The 15,020-nt window shown below is 37.5% G+C and overlaps 1 protein-coding gene across 1 annotated transcript in view; it reads right to left on the minus strand.

Annotated features, from left to right (window-relative positions):
- Chm (CHM Rab escort protein) overlaps nucleotides 1-15,020 on the minus strand; it is a 173,255-nt gene that overhangs the window by 15,394 nt on the left and 142,841 nt on the right. The window contains exon 13 of the mRNA XM_036174898.1: nucleotides 5,709-5,807. Coding sequence (XP_036030791.1) covers nucleotides 5,709-5,807 — 99 coding nt within the window. The remainder of the gene's footprint in view (nucleotides 1-5,708; nucleotides 5,808-15,020) is intronic.

Raw genomic sequence — 15,020 nt, forward strand, 5'->3', positions numbered from 1 at the left:
ACAGAAAGCACTAGAAGGAAAATTCCAAACTAAGGAAGCCAGATACACCCATGAAAACACAGGCAATAGATAACACCACAGCAGTAAACCCCAAAGAAGAGAAGTACACACACATACACTACCACCAAAAAATAAAAATAACAACAAGAACGGACAATCACTGGTCATTAATATCCCTTAATATCAATGGACTTAATTCTCCTATAAAAAGACACAGACTAATGGAATGGATACGAAAACAGGAACCATCTTTCTGCGGCATACAAGAAACACACCTCAAATTCAAAGACAGACACCTCCTAAGAATATAAGGCTGGGAACAGACTTTCCAATCCAATGGTCTTAAGAAGCAAGCTGGTGTAGCCATAGTAATTTCCAGCAAAATATACTTCAAACTAAAATCAATCAAAGGAGATGATGAAGGACATTACATACTCATCACAGGAAAGATCCACCAAGATGAAGTCTCAATTCTGAACATTTATGGCCCAAACACAAGGGCACCCACATATGTAAAAGAAACATTACTAAAGCTTAAATCACATATAAAACCCCACACATTAATAGTGGGAGACTTCAACACCCCACGTTCACCTCTGGACAGATTGGCCAAATTGAAACTTAACAGAAACATAATGGTCTTAACTGATGTTATGGCTCAAATGGACTTAATCGATATCTACAGAACATTCTACCCAAACAAAAAAGAATATACCTTCTTCTCAACACCCCATGGAACCTTCTCTAAAATCGACCACATACTTGGCCGCACATCAAATCTCAACAGATACAAAACAATTGGAATAACCTCCTGTGTTCTATAGGACCACCATGGTTTAAAGTTAGATTTCAACAATAACAACAACAACAAAACTACAGAAATCCTACAATCTCATGGAAACTGAATAATGCTCAACTGAATCACCAATGGGTTAAGGAAGAAATAAAGAAAGAAATTGAAGACTTCCTAGAGATCAATGAAAATGAATACACCACATACCCAAACTTATGGGACATTATGAAAGCAGTGCTAAGAGAGAAATTCATATCACTAAATGCCCACATAAAGAAGCTGGAGAAATCTCACGCTAGTGACTTGATAGCACACCTGGAAAGCTCTTGAACAGGAAGAAGCAAAGTCTCCCAGGAAGAACAGACACCAGGAAATTATCAAATTGAGAGCTGAAATCAATAAAATATAAATAACGAGAACAATACAAAGGATTAATGAAACAAAGAGTTGGTTATTTGAGAAGATCAACCAGATAGACAAGCCCTTATCCAAACTAACCAAAAGAGAGAGAGAGAGCATCCAAATTAACAAAATCAGAAATGAAAAGGGGGACATAACAACAGACAATGAGGAAATCCAGAGAATCATCAAGTCATTCTTCAAAAACCTCTACTCCACAAAACTGGAAAATCTAAAAGAAATGGATAATTTTCTGGATAGGTACCACATACCTAAGTTAAATAATGCCCAGATAAACCACTTAAATAGTCCAATAACCACTAAGGAAATAGAATCAGTCATTAAAAGTCTCCCAACCAAAAAAAAGCCGTAGACCTGATGGTTTCACTGCAGAATTCTACCAGATCTTCAAAGAAGAGTTAATACCAATACTCTTTAAATGGTTCCACACAATAGAAGCAGAAGGAATATTACCAAACTCCTTCTATGAGGCTACAATTACCCTGATTCCTAAACCAAAGATGCAACAAAGAAAGAGAACTACAGACTGATCTCCCCCATGAACATTGATGCAAAAATAAAATTCTGGCGAACAGACTCCAAGAATACATCAAAACAACTATTCACCATGATCAAGTAGGCTTCATCCTAGGGATGCAAGGGTGGTTCAACAGATGAAAGTCCGTCAATGTAATACACCATATAAACAAACTCAAAGAAAAAAAAAACACATGATCATCTCACTAGATGCAGAAAAGGCATTTGACAAAATCCAACACCCCTTCATGATAAAGGTCTTGGAGCGATCAGGAATACAGGGAACATAATAAAGGAAATCTACAGCAAGCCAACAGCCAACATCAAATTAAATGGAGAGAAACTCAAAGCAATACCACTAAAATCAGGAACAAGGCAAGGCTGCCCCCTCTCCCCATACTTATTCAATATAATACTTGAAGTTCTACCCAGAGCTATAAGACAACATAAGGAGATTAAGGGGATACAAATTGGAAAGGAAGAAGTTAAGCTTTCCCTATTTGCAGATGACATGAGAGTATACATGAGTGACCCCAAAAATTCAACCAAGGAACTGATATAGCTAATAAAAACCTTCAGCAACATAGCAGGATACATGATCAACTCAAAAAAATCAGTAGCCCTCCTATATACAATAGACAAACAGGCTGAGAAGGAAATCAGAGATACATCACCCTTTACAATAGCCACAAATGATATAAAATACCTTGGGGTTACTCTAACTAAGCATGTGAAGGACCTATATGATAAGAACTTTGAGTCCCTGAAAAAAGAAATTGAAGAAGATATCAGAAAATGGAAAGATCTCCCATGCTCATGGATAGGCAGGATTAACATAGTAAAAATGGCGATCTTACCAAAAGCCATCTAGAGATTCAACGCGATCACCATCAAATTACCAACACAATTCTTCACAGATCTGAAAAGAATAATACTCAACTTCATATGGAAAAACAAAAAACCCAGGGTAGCCAAAATAATCCTGTACAATAAAACAACCTCTGGAGGCATCACGATCCCCAACCTCAAGCACTACTATACAGCTACAGTAATAAAAACAGCTTGGTACTGGCATAAAAACCGAAATGTGGAGCAATGGAATCGAATTGAAGACCCTGACATTAACCCGCACACCTATGAACATATAAGCCAAAACTGTACAATGGTAAAAAGAAAGCATCTTCAACAAATGGTGCTGGCATAACTGCATGTCAATGTGTAGAAGGCTGCAAATAGATCCATATCTGTCACCATGCACAAAACTTAAGTCCAAGTGGATCAAAGACCTCAACATAAATCCAGTTACTCTGAACCTGATAGAAGACAAAGTAGGAAGTAGTCTTGAAAGCACTGGCACCAGAGATCACTTTCTAAATATAACACCAGTAGCATAGACACTGAGAGAAACAATCAATCAATGGGACCTGTTGAAACTTAGAAGCTTTATTTAGAGCAAAGGACATGGTCAACAAGACAAAGTGACAGCCTACATAATGGGAAAAGGTCTTCACCAACCCCACAACTGACAGAGGGCTGATATCCAGAATATATAAAGAACTCAAGAAATTAGACATCAAAATGCCCAACAGTCCAATTAAGAAATGGGCTATAGAACTAAACAGAGAATTCTCAGCAGAGGAAGTTCAAATGGCTGAAAGACATTTAAGGAATTGCTCAACATCCCTAATTATCCGGGAAATGCAAATCAAAATGACTCTGAGATATCACCTTACACCTGTCAGAATGGGCTATAGAACTAAACAGAGAATTCTCAGCAGAGGAAGTTCAAATGGCTGAAAGACATTTAAGGAATTGCTCAACATCCCTAATTATCCGGGAAATGCAAATCAAAATGACTCTGAGATACCACCTTACACCTGTCAGAATGGCTAAGATCAAAAACACAGAAGACAGCTTATGCTGGAGAGGATGTGGAGCAAGGGGAACTACCCTCCACTGCTGGTAGGAATGCAAGCTTGTATAGCCACTTTGGAAATCAATATGGTGCTTCCTTAGAAAATTGGGAATCAATATCCCCCAAGACCCAGCTATACCACTCTTGGGTATATACCCAAGGAATGCTCAATCATACCAGAAGAGCATTTGCTCAGCTATGTTCATATCAGCATTGTTTGTAATAGCCAGAATCTAGAAACAACCTAGATGCCCTTCAACTGAAAAATGGATGAAGAAAATATGGTACATATACACAATGGAGTACTATTCAGCAGAGAAAAACAATGACATCATGAGGTTTGCAGGCAAATGGATGGATCTAGAAAAAATCATCCTGAGTGAGGTAACCCAGACTCAGAGGGACAAAGATGGTATGTACTCACTCACAGGAGGATTCTAGATATAGAACAAAGATGACTAGACTGCTATACAACTCCAGGGAGGCTACCTAGAAAACGGGACCCTTGGAAAGACACGGGGATCACCCAAAGATAGAGAAATGGATGAGATCTACATGAACAACCTGGATGACAGTGGGAGTAATAAAGGGCAAGGTTTGTGGGAAAGAAAGCTTAGGGGATCAGGAGATCCCAGCTGGATCAAGAACAGAAAGGGAGAACAAAGAATAAGAGATCATGATAAATGAAGACCACATGAGAACAGGAATAGGCAGAGTGCTGGAGAGGTCCCTAGAAATCCACAATGATACATCCTCTGTAGACTGCTGGCAGTGGTCGAGAGAAAGCCTAATCTGACCTAGTCTGGTGATCAGATGGCCAAACACCCTAACAGTCGAACTGGAACTCACATCCAATAACTGATGGAAGTGGATGCAGAGATCCTCAGCCAGTCCCCAGGTAGAGCTCCAGTTGTCCAATAGTTGAGAAAGAGGAGGGACTGTAAGAGTGTGAATTGTTGTGCCCAAGACTGGAAAAAGCACAGGGACAAATAGCCAAATGAATGGAAGCACATGAATTATGAACCAAAGGCTGTGGATCGGGCCCTCTGGATAAGTGAAACAATTGAATAGCTTGATCTGCTTGGGAGGCATCCAGGCTGTGGGACTGGGACCTGTCCTTGGTGCCTGAGCTGGCTGTTTGGAACCTTAGGCTTACACAGGGACACTTTGCTCAGCCTGGAAGGAGGGGACTGGAACTGCCTGTACTGAATCGACCAGGTTTAAATGAATCCCCAGGGGATCCTTGGCCCTGGAGGAGATGGGAATAGAGGGGATGAGATGGGGGAAAGGTGGGGGTGGGGGCGGGAGGGGGAGGACAGGGGAACCCATGGCTGATATGTAAAATTAAAACACAAATATAATAATAAAAAATGAAAAAAATGAAAAAAAAATACCTTTACTTCATAAACATGAGGAAGATCTATCCTACTAAGTTTCTGACCACTGACATACTACATATGTGATATCTGTTCAAAGAAGAGCTACTAGTTGTACTTTGGGGGGGGTGGTAATTTTAAAAATTCAAAGTTGAAAAGTATTCTTTAACTATGAGTCAGAAACAGATATCATTTATAGAGCTAAGTGTTTGGTATAGAAGTAGTACTTAAAGAAGTTAGGACTTGTATAATTGCCAAGTAATATTTTAATTTTCTGAAAGTTAAATCAACATTTTATAGGCAACATTTTAATAAAGAAATATATGCTTTTTCATAAAAATCCTATAATATAAATAAATTACGAGAAAGTGCCTGTAATATTACCAAAATTAATTGAGAAATATCCCAGGACCTCCCCTTTCTTGGGCATGTATGTATGCGTATAAATGTATATTTTGATAATTATGGTTTTTTTTGTCTATATGTGTGATTATTTTCCTTTAACAATAAAGACTGAATATTTATTCTCTTATTTATGCAATAACTGTGTTCAAAATCCTTAGTAAGTAAGTATGTTGAATTTATGCTGAATACTGAACTTTAAATCAGGTTCAGTTCAGTTCATGAGATATCTATGAGGAATATCATGTTACGTTAACTTTCCACTACAAATAATCTATTTTCTTACCTGCCGCCATTTCTGTATATGGAGTAAACAACTTCTGTACTACTTGTTCTAAATCTTCTCTTGCTGTTTTAGAAGACACACAAGTTAAATGCACCAAATCTGGAAAAAAAAAAAAAAAAAACAGAACCAAAAACATACTCACTTCCTGCTCATCACAACTTTTATTCATATTCAAAGCACTTAGTTAGCATCATAGGTTGTAGTGACTGAGCAAATCATGGTTCCTCTGTTCCTTGAATTTACAATCTAGTAATGAGGGTACAGGTAAAACCAATTTATTTTGTCATACAAAAAATTAAATGTGTACAAATTATGGTTAAAGGAAATCACATTAATACCCAAAGATAAATAACACCTGGAGTTAATTTTGCAAAACATAAAGTAGTCAAGCTTATGAAATCATTTGTATACACACACACACACACACACACACACACACACACACACACACACAGGTACACACAACATGGTGGTGGGAGGGAGCAAAGTACAAAATTTATCAGACCAAAGAAGAATCCATTATACAGACTTGGTTGATAAGTTAACAACAAATCATCTATACTTTAAATACAATCTTTTTGGGTTAACACTGTTGGCTTAGTTTGAATCATAAAATACTTCAAAGTCCATAAAATAGGAGCCAAAACAATTCATGCCACATTTCCAGGCATTCTAAATTACTTATTTTTGCATGTACAAATTCATGTTGCCTAGACTTGGATAATGTTGAGGTTATAGAATACAATATCATGTACAAGGACCCTTCACAAAAGTGAAATAGTGTAGTCTGATAGAAGTTCTGAAGGCATATGTACAAAATGTTGGCATTTTCTTTGGGCCACCAACTAGCTGCCTAAATAAAGACATGGAGACTTATTAACTATGAATGCTTGTTCTTAGCTTGGGCTTGTCCCACTTGCTCTTTTATCTTAATTTAACCTGTTTCAATTCATCTACGTTTTGCCTTGGGGCTTTTTATCTTTCTTTCATCCTGTATGTCCTACTTTCCCGCTTCTTCCATGTCTGTCTGTCTGGCCCATCTCCCTGTTGTCTCCTTTTCTTTTCTCTTTTCACTTCCTGCCCCTTAGCCTAAATTCCTCCTCCTCCTCCTTTTTCCGCCTGGCCTGGAAGTTCCACCTATATCGCTTCCCTCACCATTGGCTGTTCAGCTTTTTATTAGACCAATCAGGTGCCTTGGCAGCGAAGATAAAACAGCAACACATCTTTACATAATTAAACAAATGTAGCAATCCTTACATAGCTAAACAAATGAACATATCTTTGCATAGTTAAATAAATATTCCAAAACAAGAAAGTCCTATGCACTGAAAGATCGTGGGATAAAATAACAGCAAAAAAAAAAAAACCCCAGTATAATAGAGAAGAGAGTGTACCAAGAAATTCTTTTCCAAATATACCACTAAAAAGCATATCCATTTCTCCTGTAAGAGTTTATTTTACAATAGTAGAATATTGAAGAACCCTGGAAAGATATTTAAAATTTTATAATGAAAGCCCAAATCAAAAATTGGACTCTTACCATTAAAATTCATTCCCTAGATACAGAAAACATAGCCTATATGCACACTAGGGTTTTAACCAGCCACAAAGAATCAAATCATGTAATCTATAGGAAAATGGATAGAATTCGAAATTACTGTGCCAAACAAAATGAATCACACTCAAACATCTTTTTTTTATATGTGGAATTTCTGGAGAAGGGGCATGAATACAAAAGTGGGAGTAGTATGTAATAAGGAGAGGAAGAGAGGAAAACTAAGAAAAGAACCAGGTGTGTGTATAATTATGATCAGACCACATTACATGAATGCATGGAAATGTTAGAATCAAATCTGACCTTTGTATAATTAATACATAATAAAATTAATTTCATATTCAAATGATGTAAAATATCTATGAATGAAATGGGGACCAGTATGTGTGTGTGAGAGAATGGATGATGTATATGTGTGTAAGGTGGAGGTGAGCTCTTCTGTGAGGATGTGTTGAGGCCAAAGACTGACACTGTGATGTATTCGTCAGTAGGACCTTATTTTCTGAGACAGGGTCTTTCACTGGACCTGGGGGCTCTCAGTTTCAGCTAGAATGACTTTCCAGTAAGCCCTAGGGTGCCATCTATCTCTGCCTCTTAGTACCTAGACTGCAGAAGTGTGGTGTTTTCACATGGGTGCTGGGGATCCAAAGTCAAGTTTTCATGTTTACACAAGCACTTTACCCAAAGAATCTTCTCCCAAGCCCTGGTGAACTTCCAAGCATGAGAGCAAAAAAATCAAACTTTGTGTCCCTCCTAGTCTACCAACGAAAGTCGTATTATAGGTCACTTTATGAATTATAGGTTTCTCCGACTCCACTTTACTGTTCTTTGCATTAGAGATTTTTGAGTATTATTTTTAATTATGATTATTTTTGAAATTGAACTATCAATCTTTATACCTCAAGAATCTTTTGCAGGGCCAAACTTTAAAAATCATTTTCTCTATCTTTTATTTAGTGTTTCACAAACATATGTTGCTAATGAAATTTCCTTGTCATGAGCAGATATTAATTATTCCCATTATTGAAGATACATGTGTACACACTAATGCACCTGTACATACACATATGAGTATGAGTAAAATATGACTGATTTCTTATGTGAAATATAGGAAATTGACCTACCAGGACAGAAGCATAGAAAGTACCAAGAGATCTCACCATCCTCAAATTAACTCTGCCCAAGAATTGCTCACTAAATTATAAGATGCAGTTATAAAATTCTTAAACAAATTTTAAAAGTCTCAGAACTGGATGTATCATTATGGATTTCTGGGGACCTCTCTAGCACTTTGCTTCTTCCTGTTCTCATGTGGTTTTCACTTATCATGGTCTGTTATTCCTTGTTCTCCCTTTCTGTTCTTGATCCAGCTGGTATCTCCTGTTCCCCTAAGCTCTCTTTCCCTTCAACCTTGCCCTTCATTACTCCCACTGTCCCACTGTTGTTCATGTAGAAATCCACAATGATACATCCACTGTAGACTACTGGCAATGGTCAAGAGAAAGCCTGATCTGACCTAGTCGGGTGATCAGATGGCCAAACACCCTAATGGTCGTGCTGGAACTCTCATCCAATAACTGATGGAAGTGGATGCAGAGATCCTTGGCCAGGCCCCAGGTGGAGCTCCAGGAGTCCAATTGTCGTGAAAGAGGAGGGACTATAAGAGTGTGAATTGTTGAGACCAAGATTGGAAAAGCACAGGGACAAATAGCCAAATGAATGGAAACACATGAACTATGAACCAAAAGCTGTGGAGCCCCCAACTGGATCAGGCCCTCTGGATAAGTGAGACAATTGAATAGTTTGAACTGTTTGGGAGGCACCCAGGCAGTGGGTCCCAGACCTATCCTTAGTGCATGAGCTGGCTGTTTGGAACCTTGGGCTTACACAGGGACACTTTGCTCAGCCTGGAAGGAGGGGACTGGACCTGCCTGTACTGAATTCACCAGGTTGAATTGAATCACCAGGGGAGTGTTGGCCCTGGAGGAGATGGGAATGGAGGGAGGGGCTGGGGGGAAGGTGGGGATGGGGTGGAAGGGGGTAAGGACAGGGAAACCCATGGCTGATGTGTAAAATTAAAACACAAATATAATAAATACAAAAGGAGAAAAAAATCTCAGAACTGTGTGTGCACGCATGTATCACTATTCTATATTACTGCATGTAGTGTGTAGCTTTTCTAGCTATGACCTTGAAGCACTGCCTCTAGTGAGGTAGCAGGTAACTGTTACACCTGCCTATGACCTTGAAGTATATACCCCTGGGACGTGGCCAATCAGGACCCTTAAGATCTGGGGTGCATGTATGCAGCTTTCTCCTCACTCTCTCATGGTTCTGGACGCTGGGACTGACCAGGCAGATCTTGGAAGAAGATCAGCATGAGACATAGCTCAGCTTTCCTGGACCCTACAATAAATACCCATGCTATAGTGAGTTATCCCCTAATAAATTCCTCTGCTCATTAAATAGACTCCATGGATTTCTTGCATTAATTGTATGTTATAAATATTATTTCATATCACTCATACATTATCATTTTCTAATTGAGAAAACGGATGGTAAAGTGAAGAAGATTTCTCATAATTAGTAAAAGGAAAAACCAGGACTCTGTGCTTGATCAGTATCATGTTATGTGCCTGCAGAACATCTACCCTCTCTACTCTCATGAAAAGATAAGGTGTGACTGTCAACATCTGTAGACAACACAGTCATTAAGGTCAGTGGTGTACATGATAACACAAAAATACTTTTCGTAAGTTATGGTAACTACATGGAAGTCACTACATAGATGTTCAATCCTACCTTCTTCCACTTCACCAAATGATACATTTCAATCAATTTTACTTTTCTGTTTATCTCTCAAAATCATCATGTATTAATTGTATTTGGAATAATTTTTATAAAATTAATCACTTAGTCGAACAATGTTATTGTATAAAATTTGTATTTGGATTATTTTTGAAAATTACATTAACTACTTGATCCAAAAGAAATTTTTAAAGGTTAAAAGTTTACAGCTCTCTGAGGTTTCTAAAAGTTCTATTCCATATGCTTTCTTATTATAATATATGACTACTAATTAGATTCCACTGAATATATTTACAGGGGCTATTATAGTTTTGCTACTATGGATAAATATTTATGTTAGAAATAACAGTATTTGAATTTATTTGAGCCTTCTTATGAAAAACTGTGGTTTTCAAAATAGCTGTGTTCAAAGGATACATGATCAAAAATATATGATTGCCTTAAGAGTATAATACAAATTAAAGGCCAAACCTGTACAGCATATTGTCATATTTCTCCTATTCTCTATAAAACATGTATTTAACATTCCATAAGTTTATTTTTCTTCATGGAATTATCTCACTCAATAAATGTGAACAAGCCCTACAAATTATATCAGGCAGAGTAAATATTTTCCAAAAGCATTATATTTAATTAGCACCTATTGCCAGCTGTTATTAACATGGAATATGCAACACAAGCTGCAACATTTCCCACAGGCATTATACAATATAATAACTGACTAAAATAAAATGCAAATCCTAAGTAAGAAATTTACAATCCTCTTTACTTCATTCAGCAACTGCTTAAAGGCTTACTTGGCTAAAAAGATAACTCAATATAATCTTTCTTACCATTCTTATGACATCAATACATATAGGCTTGTATTGGCGTTAAGGAATTATATTCAAAATAACAATTTCTAGAATGTAATGACAACCCTGGCAAAACTAGTTACTAATCACAACTACTATCAATGAAAATAGAAAAGAAAACAGAAACCTAACATTTAGAAGTCAAAATTCTCTCAGCACAAACTCAAAAATAACTGTTCATGAAAGTTGTTTTGGAACACTGATATCCCTCATAAGATATGGTTAGGAACATAGAGGATTTCCACTCAGAAATACATAGAAACACAAACAGGAATACATACAGAAATGACAAGTCTAATATCTGGGAGCTGGGTGAGATAGTATAGCATGATTATATGATCCTGGTTTTCCCCCCACTTTCTTATGCTTTCTGTATCTGTAATTTCAAGACATTTTTTTCTCTCAGGCCTCGGAGTTCTCATGATTAGGCAGAAAAGGGGGAATTAGGTCATCTTCACAACCACTACTAAAGTCTTAGGAAGCCAATGCTCTATTTAATACCACAGTTTTTTAATGATAATAAAATCTTAAAGCAAAAATGGACAGTATTAAAACCTGAATATAAAATAAGAGTAAGCAAACAGCTGTTGAAAAAGGTAAGAAGTCTGTTCCTCAATGTTCTGAAGTCAGAATACACTGAAGTAATTCACTACATACAAACATACAAATCTGTTCCAAAGGTTTTTAAAGGAATTTTGCAATATAGGATAGTCAACAAATTATGGTTTGTTGTAAAACCAAATAAAACATAATTTATATGTACAGGGATTGATGTGGCTTATAACTTCTCCTTCACATATATTCATAAAAGCCAAGTGTAATTTATGCAATACAGCACAAATAAGAATACTTGGTTTTGTTCATAAGGGTGAAAGGGTGAAAGAAAAATTGTTTTCTTCATAATGCCAAATGGGGAAATGAGTTTGACATATGTCACACAATTTGGTTTCATAAACCAACCTTGAAACACTTGACTCAACTTGCAATTTCATGGCAAAATTTAATGTTAAAAAAAAAATCACTCCAGAATTTTAACCTAAGGTCAAGAGGAAAAAAAATTCAGCTTGTATATTAAATAAAATCTCCTCTTTGCAACAGTACTAACAAAAATAATTTGAAACATCACATTTTTAAGCAGCAACTAAAAATGAAGAAGACACTGAAAACTGTTTTCAATTATCTAAAGTTGTTTGACGAAAGGTGTGCAACATTTTCCTAGTAGGGTTGTAAAAACAGAAAGGAGTCTATAAACAAGATCCTGTATAAAACTTTCGATTATTCATTATTATATATGATATTCACAAATCTATAATCATACCACAGATAAATAACTTCATGTAACATAAAATCTCAGAATAAAACAGCTGTTACTGCCTGATTATTATGTATAGAAAAAGATTTCAAACTGCATAGCATATGAATAACAACTATAAAAAACATGAACTTGAATGTCAAACGGAAAGGTTGCAGAGATGATGTCTGCTCATTCATAAATGATTTTAGAAAAAACAAACTTCATTTAGGATATAATATGACTTGTTTACCTTTACAAAACACAATAATGTCAAATTCTTAACAACTCCAGTAGAATAAAATCAAATTAACCAAGGGAACATGAATTTGAGTTGATGTAAAGACATTTTTTTTTTTTTTGGTTTTTCGAGACAGGGTTTCTTTGTGTAGTTTTTGCCTTTCCTGGAACTCACTTGGTAGCCCAGGCTGGCCTCAAACTCACAGAGATCCTCCTGGCTCTGCCTCCCGAGTGCTGGGATTAAAGGCATGTGCCACCACCACCCAGCTGATGTAAAGACTTTTAAAACTACAATAAATGACACACTAATTTACCTAATCCACAGCTGCCAAGAAAAGGACTGTATTACTAGATGGAATGAATAACTTAAGAAGTTCTGGTCTTCATTTTCATTGCAAGTATAGTAATATTGCATTTATCCAAAGGGATAATTTTACCTTTTATTATCCCTTTGGATAAATGCAATATTACCATAGTCAAAAACCAGGGAGTGTACCTCTTTTAATTTCCTATTTTTTTTAAGCAGCCAAGATGTTACATTTACTACCCAATCCCTCACTAAGGACTTATTTATGCTAATATTACATCTATTATAAGCAAGCTTACTTATCTTGCTTTTCAAGCCTCTGTAGAATAGTTCTTGCTGCGGGATGTTCTGTATGTTAAATGTGTTGCGCTGATTGGTTAATAAATAAATCACCAGGGAGGCTACCTAGAAAACAGGACCGTAGGAAAGACACAGGGATCACCCAATGACAGAGAAATGGATGAGATCTACATGAACAACCTGGATGACAGTGGGAGTAATGAAGGACAAGGTTTGAGGGAAAGAAAGCTTAGGGGAGCAGGAGATCCCAGCTGGGTCAAGAACAGAATTGGAGAACAAGGAATAACAGACCATGATAAATGAAGACCACATGAGGACAGGAATAGGCAGAGTGCTGGAGAGGTCCCCTTAAATCCACAATGATACATCCTCTGTAGACTGCTGGCAGTGGTCGAGAGAAAGCCTGATCTGACCTAGTCTGGTGATCAGATGGCCAAATACCCTACCAGTTGAGCTGGAACTCTCATGCAATAACTGATGGAAGTGGATGCACAGATCCTCAGCCAGGCCCCAGGTGGAGCTCCAGGAGTCCAATTGTCGAGAAAGAGGAGGGACTGCAAGAGCGTGAATTGTTGAGACCACGATTGGAAAAGCACAGGGACAAATAGCCAAACTAATGGAAACACATGAATTATGAACCAAAGGCTGTGGAGCTCCCAGCTGGAACAGGCCCTCTGGATAAGTGAGACAATTGAATAGTTTGATCTGTTTGGGAGGCATCCAGGCTGTGGGACCAGGACCTGTCCTTGGTGCATGAGCTGGCTGTTTGGAACCTTGGGCTTACACAGGGACACTTTGCTCAGCCTGGAAGGAGGGGACTGGACCTGCTTGTACAGAATCCACCAGGTTTAAATGAATCCCCAGGGGAGTCTTGGCCCTGGAGGAGATTGGAATGGAGGGGAGGGGATGGGGGGCAGGTGGGGGCAGGAGGGGGGAGGACAGGGGAACCCATGGCTGATGTGTAAAATTAAAACACAAATATAATAATAATAATAAAATAAAAAAATAAAAAGCTAAATAAATAAAAAGCTAAATAAATAAATAAATAAATATATAAATAAATCAAAGCAAAACAAAACACTGATTGGCCAGTAGTCAGGCAGGAAGTATAGGTGGGACAAGCAGAGAGGAGAAGTCTGGGAAGTGAAGGCTGAGGGAGAGAGACGTTGCCAGCTGCCACCATGACAAGAAAGATGTAAGGTACTGGTAAGTCATGAGCCACGTGGCAATTTATAGACTAATAGATATGAGTTAATTTAAGATATAAAAAGTAGATAGCAAGAAGCCTGCCACAGCCATACAGTTTGTAAGCAATATAAGTCTCTGTGTGTTTACTTGGTCAGGTCTCAGTGACTGTGGGACTGGTGGGTAAGAGAGATTTGTCCTGACTGTGGGCCAGGCAGGAAAACTCTAACTACAAAGAGAAAACTCTAGCTACAAGTTCTGGCAAATGAGATATCCTGGGAGATATATCAGTGTTCCCAAACAAGTTTTGTGAACAGTTATTTCTGGTTCTTTGTTGAGAGAACTTTGACTTCTAAATGTTATGTTGTTAATTTGTTTTCTTTTTCTTTCAGTATTGTGCAGGAAAGCAGTCTGACAAGGAGAAAGGAGGAAGACATATAAAATGTAGACAGCAGAAGGGATAAAAGCATGCCACAGGGTCATTTAGCACAGGAGCAAACAGGGCACAGCACCTCAGTAGCCTTCAGGGGCACTGCTCAATTACAATGAATTATAATAAAATAACTATCCTGACATCTGTAATTATAACACAGCATAAATGTAAATGTGAGATGTGTCAAAATGTAATTAAAGACTGGTAAAACAAAGTTTGGTTCTAAAAGAAAGTATCCAAAGAGACCACTGCATAGTAAAGTGTGCTGAATAAATGATGAGTGACTGAAGACTGTGTATCTACAAATGACAGTTCTAAGCAGTACTCAACTGTATCCTA

This window comes from Onychomys torridus, chromosome X (genome assembly GCF_903995425.1).
Source record: "Onychomys torridus chromosome X, mOncTor1.1, whole genome shotgun sequence".
Taxonomy (NCBI): Eukaryota; Metazoa; Chordata; class Mammalia; order Rodentia; family Cricetidae; genus Onychomys; species Onychomys torridus.